This window comes from Neovison vison, chromosome 3, assembly GCF_020171115.1.
Source record: "Neovison vison isolate M4711 chromosome 3, ASM_NN_V1, whole genome shotgun sequence".
Lineage (NCBI taxonomy): Eukaryota > Metazoa > Chordata > Mammalia > Carnivora > Mustelidae > Neogale > Neogale vison.
Genome location: NC_058093.1, coordinates 150,508,229 through 150,514,228, shown reverse-complemented (window position 1 = coordinate 150,514,228; position 6,000 = coordinate 150,508,229). Strand labels below are relative to the sequence as shown.

The following is a 6,000-nucleotide window of genomic DNA, read 5'->3' as shown; positions in this document are numbered from 1 at the left end:
CCTTCCTTTAGCTGCGACAAGGCCACTGCAGTGTGTGCTCTTCCGAATGCTAAAATTGAGTGCAAATGTGCTTTATTCACTTGCAATCCCCCAGGCCCCCCATCTCCGGGTGTGGCTCGGCAGCATGCTCCCCGTGGGCAGGGTAGGGACACGGTCCCCCCGGCGGAGGCCAAGGAGCTTAGCACACAGCCAGCTCTGCTCCATGGGGGGAACCCCCAGCCCTGCCTCCGGGTCCACACCACCCACGCAGGAAGTCAAACGCCGGAGGTAGTGACCGCCTGACTGCCAGGCGCCCCCAGTAGCAGCCGGCGCAGAAGGGAAAGGAGGTGCGTGCTTCTGCTCGCCGGGTGGCCGGCCGGCCGACCCGCGCTGCCCTCAGCAGCAGGAGCAGGTGCCCGTGTGCACGCGCAGGATGCCTCGGCTGTGCAGGTGCAGGAAGTTGAAGATCTCGGAGGGCATGGCGTGGAAGCCGGGGCGGGGCTTGACGTTGTCATAGTAGTGGTGGGTGATGTAGAGGCCCGAGGGGTTCATGGGGAAAGCCCAGAAGCCAAACAGGTGCACCTCCTCGCAGAGCTCGAGGGCGGCCGTGGCCAGGATGAGGCCGGTGCTGATGCGCTTGGCGCGCACCCCCAGGCTGAGCCAGTAGCGCGACACGTTGACCAGGTACTGCGGGTGGAAGTAGTACACGGCCTGCGGCGACTCGAAGTCGTCCAGCACGTACTTGACGCGGATGGACACATCCGTGTTGCGCGTGTTGTAGAAGGCGGGCAGCAGCACCGACGCGTTCTCGTACACCTGCAGCACCCGGTAGAAGGGCCGCCGCCACTTCTCCAGCTTGTGGAACCTGGGCGGGGCCAGAGCAAGAGGGTCGGCAGCCCACTCCCCAGGCCTGTGCCCCCCGGAGTCCCCGCTGCCCCCACCCGGCACCCCCTGACCTCTTTGGAGGCCGTGGGGGACTCAAGTGCACCCTGCTATTCCCCATCATTTCCTTCACCGCCCAAGATGAATGCCCTGCCTTTCTCGGGGACGGCTATTTTGTGTAAGTGGACCCAGAGGGACAGCAGTGTGGGGACAGCTGTGCTTCACCCCCAGGGATGAGGGCGTCCCAGGGTGGCCTTGGTGGGGAAGGAGTAAGGAAGTGAAGGCTCCTCGGGCCATTCGTCTGTACTTTTTTTCCCAAGGTCCCCAATGAAGTATAGGGAAAAAGTCTGCCTGCCACCTCTTTCTCTCCTCCCCCAAAGCCCCTCCCTCACCTCCTCCTTCACCTTAAAGTGTCCTCCCGTGGGCTCATATCCCTCCTCTCCAGTGCTCCCTCACGTTGCTGACTCTGTAAGTGACCTTGGGCGTCTGACCCGATTTACCAGTTCCCCATCCTCTGGTCTCTGGCTGTCCCCCTTCTTGCTCCTAGACTGACCTGGAAGGTGGGACTGTGTCCCTGCTGGAGTTTTAACCCCTTAACCCCCTTCCCCCAGGCCTCCCACACAGACAGAGCCCAGGAGGGGCACTCGGTGGGGGCTGAAATCTTCACCTGAGGCTTCTTCCCAGAGCTGCCTGGACACACCAGCTTAGGAAGCTTCCTGCCCCCCATCACACACTGGAAAGCTTTATGGCCTTTCCAGGTGAAGCCTGTCTGGACCAGTGCTGTCCAGGGGGAAATATAATATAGGTCACATATGGAATTTTCAATGTTCTAAGGATCACATTTAAATAAGCAGAAAGACATGGGTGAATTAATTTTGGTCCTATCCTATTGAATGCTTGCAGTGTTTTCTTTAACTCGATAGACCCAAAATACTACTATTTCAACATGAAATCAATATAAACAATTGAGGAACTGTGGCCCATCATCTTTTGCATGGTAAGCCTTTGAAATCAGGTGTGTGTCTCCTGCTACAGACAGCACCTGTCCATCTGGATGTCACATGTCCAGTGGTCATGGCTCACGGCTACTCTACTGGGCAGCAGGAGTCTGGAGGAGGTTCACTGACCTCTCTGTGATGATGCTGGGGTTCACAGTGACCACGTCCGTCTTCACGCCCACATCCATAGTGTACTTCTCCGAGATGGGGGGTAGGTTGCACCTGCAGAAGACACAAGGCAGACTGGCTGTGCTCGCTCACTCCTTCCAGAGGGAGCTGGAGCGCGGGCAGTGCGAGGCTGTGGGGAAGGCAAGATGGTGCTCCCACAGGCAGAGCAGTGCCTGGGCAGAGCAGTGCCCAGGCGGCCAGCAGGCTGGAATCTTGGTAGCCTGTGCATAGAGGGGAAAGTTCAACTCCTTCCCCCTCCCACTCTGAACAGCATCGTGATTATAGATCCCTGACCCATGAGACCCCACTAGAGCCTCAATCCCAGTCCCTTTGCTTTAAGCTTTATTTTCAACCCATCTTCTTGATCCTAAAGTGAGAATCACCACAGAGATGAGAGGGCTCTAGCTAAGGAAGGAGAAAATACAAGGACCAGTCTCCAGCTTAAAGCCAGGGCAAAGCCAACACTGGTGTCAGCCACAAGGCTGCACGGGTTCCAAGCACTGCTTTTGGAAGACAGAACTCAGGGAGGTAGCCGCGAGGATGGCCTGTCCAGCAGATCTGCCCAGCCCCCGGGAGTGTTCAGTATCCTCACACCTGCCAGGCTCTTCAGGCGCCTCCCATTCTGCAGATATGGAGACTGAGGCCCTGAGTTTCAGCCATTGGCCCTGAGCGACAGGGCTGGAGAAGGTAGACTGTAATGGTGTGCAGGAGTGGGGAGCAGGGACCGATCCGCTGAAGGACAGCATGAGGGCACGGGGCTGGGCGCCAACAGAGGAAAGAACAGAGAGTGGGAGCACCAAGCCGGTAGCAGGTGCAGAGCCAGGGGGATTCTCTTACCGGAAGACGAAGTCGGCGCTATTGATCTCCCTCCCACAGCGGCTGTTCTTCAGGATCCCCCCATTGCCCACCACGGCACACTTCTTAAACTGAGACCGGTAGTAGGGCATGTCCTGGGGGAGACAGGTGCACAGCTGTCAGAGGCGACACCCTGCCTGCCTTCCCCCACTGCCCTCACCCCTGTACCCATGGCCGCGTGCCCAGCCAGCCTGGCAGCGACTACGGGGGGAAAGTGATTATCACACTTTGCAGATGAGAAGAGAGGTCAGGACGCTTGTTCCCAGGCCCCCTGGCAATTACAAATAAGCTAGAGGAGAAGCCAGGTCTCCACTGCCTTTTCAACCAGCCCTGGGATGCCTCAGGTTTCCCGAAAGAAAGTACAGGTGATGGCCAGCCCTGCTTGCTTTTGGTTTTCCCGATGTTTGGAAGTTCATCTTCTGTAGGACTTCCCGGATGCATATTTTATTGGTTTATGCAGATGTTGCTGGGGAATGACAGCAGCAGAGACAGGGACAGGGGCCTAAACCCGACCCTCACCCCTTTCAGCTCAGGGCCAGGTATACAGGGAGGACGCAAGCCTGGGACACAAAGAGACTGGGACCGATGCCAGGACTTGGCAGCAGCAGGGACTAGAGATCAAGGACTGAGGAAGCAAGGCCACCACCGGGAAGCAGTAAGGGCCTAGAACATCAAAGCTCAGCAGAAAAAGGGCTCTGAGTGCGGGAGAGCCTGGGTCTCACCCCGAGTGACAGTGGCACTCTCAGGAGCCCTGGGAGTAACGATCTCACAGCAATTTGACCTTGTCATGCCCTGACGGCTGGGGTTACTTTGGTCTGGGCTCTGGCTGCCCACAACAGCTCCATGGACACGCCCTCCAGGGGACCACAGACAAGCTGGCAGGAAAAAGCAAACGTTGGCTGGCCTGATGGTAAAGTGTCCTGGTTCTGTCACGTCCCTGCTCTAGGTCATAAACCCCTCCTGGGCAACCAGAGCCAGACGGAGCCCAGCAGCCACACGCATGGCACAGACAGAAGCACAGAGCCAGAGTCAAGGGTAGGGTGACCAACCACCCCGGCTTGCCCACGACCGGGGAGCTTTGCATGCAATACAGGAATTTGCTTGGGTCAAACCAGGAAAGTCTAGGGCCAGCCAGGATTGGGTACCTGAGGCAAAAGCCCCAAGGCCAGCCCTGATTTTGCCCCAGCATGAGACGAAGGAGCTATGGACAAGTGTTCTGAGTTCTCAGGAACTCAGATTTTCCATCTGAAAATTCGGATAATAACATGCAAGTGTCACGCTTTTCAATGCGATGGTGTAGAGCAGAGTGTCTCAACTTGGTGCTTGTTGACATTTGGAACCAGATCATTCCTCGTTGTGGGGGACTGACCTGGAGCTGCAAAATGTTTAGCAGCATCCCTGGCCTCTCCCCTTAGAGATCAAGGGTATCTCCCCATCTTGACAAACAAACTGTCTCCAAACACTGCCAAGGGTCCCCCATGGTTAAAAACCACTGGTGTAAATGAAAAGCCTTCCCAGTGCGGTGCTTGACCCAGAGGTCTCTCTGCACGGGGACCAGGCTCCTATCACTGTCACGAAGCCCCAAAGCTCCCCCGTGCCCCGGAACCTGCAGGGCAGCTCCCCCACTAGCACGCTCGCAGCTGGCCAGCCTAGCGGCACCTTGGGCTTCCGGTGGGGCCCGCTGTCAGGTGGGGTCATGGAAAATCACACCACAGTGGACCAGGAAGGAGTCTAGGTCTGCAGGAGAGGCTGCATCCGTCTGTGGGAAGCTTTCCTGCCAGGCCCATTTTCCCTGGAGAGACGGACCCAGAAGCCAAGAGGGGGAACAAGGGTATCTCAGAGCCAGTGGGGGAAACTGCACGGTTTGACTTCTACCAGGGAAAGGAAAAAAACCAAAGTTATCTTTGGAGAGATAGAGACCTTTATGTTCTATGTCAGTGCTTCCCAAACTTCTGTACATCAAAAACAACCTGGAGTACTTTCTGAAAATAGAAATTCCTGGGCTCCATCCCAGAACCATGGAATCAGAATCCCCAGGGCGGGGGTAGGAGCCCGAGAAGCTGTATTTTATACAAACCCGAAGAAAGACTTACCCTGAGGCAATACTGCTATATCACAGGCTCTGAATCTGGGAGGGAGAGGGGTTCATTATGGCCGGTGGGCCACGTCAGACCTGCCTGTTTCTGTATACCCCGCAAACTAAGCGTGGATTTTATCTTTGTAAGTGGTTGGTGGGGGGGAATCAAAACAAGAAGATTTGGGACGTGTAAAAATTAGATGAAGTTCCCATTTCAGTGCCTAATAGGAGCTAGAGTGTTCCTGAAACCCAGCCATGCTCGTTGGCTTATGAAGGTCTGTGGGGGCTTTCTGCTGCTGCCATAAAGGAGAACAGCGGTGACAGAGAACATATGGCCGGCAAAGCTTAAAATGTTTACTCTCTGGCCCTTTCCAGAGAGCGTTTGGCAGCCCTGCTCTAATTCCCCGGGACTCGGCAGTCCAAACCATGGCCCTCCACGGACCCGTATGTCGTAACCGCCCGCAGGAGAAACAAATCCACCTGCTGTCCCCCGCCTCCTGTCCCGGGCCTCGCAAGACCCACCTCGTAAAGGTGGCTTGTATCCATCGTCCTCCGGCGCTGTGATGGGGGAAAGTCTGTGTGACATGTCCCCTCCTCCAACTCCTCCACCACCGCTGCCCCCACAAGGCCCAATGTTATCTGTGCCCTCTGCAAGCACCAGAACGCAGGGAGCCCTGGCTGTGGTTTCATGAGCCCTTCTGTGGAAGCAGGGCAGCCCAGACCTTCAGATTCCATCTGGAAAGACCTGAATATGCCCCCATTCAGCATGTCTACACTCTGGACCCACTAAGTCCTGCTCTGGACCCAGATCTCTCCAGGAGGTGCTTATATAGACATCCAGCGAAATCTTCCTCCTCTTTAGAGGGTAACCATCAGCATGAACTGAAAATGCAGGTTACAGGGCCCCTGCTCGGAGAGTCTGAGGCCGTGGTCAGGCCCCAACAGAGTGCATATGTCGAGCCTTCAGTGACACATTCCATTCATGCAGGGGGATCACTTACCCTGGGGTCCCCCCGCTGACCAGGGAGTCACTGTCCTAGC

At 56.5% G+C, this 6,000-nt stretch overlaps 1 protein-coding gene across 4 annotated transcripts in view; it reads right to left on the bottom strand.

The window, feature by feature from the left end:
* Positions 1-375: 375 nt before the first annotated feature.
* Positions 376-6,000, bottom strand: part of ST8SIA5 (ST8 alpha-N-acetyl-neuraminide alpha-2,8-sialyltransferase 5) — a 47,545-nt gene continuing 41,920 nt past the window's right edge. For all 4 annotated transcript variants that reach the window (XM_044240988.1, XM_044240989.1, XM_044240991.1 and 1 more), the window contains 3 exons: positions 2,865-2,977; positions 1,989-2,081; positions 376-844 (listed from right to left, as the gene is read on the bottom strand). In XM_044240988.1, the coding sequence (XP_044096923.1) occupies positions 376-844; positions 1,989-2,081; positions 2,865-2,977 (675 nt within the window). The remainder of the gene's footprint in view (positions 845-1,988; positions 2,082-2,864; positions 2,978-6,000) is intronic.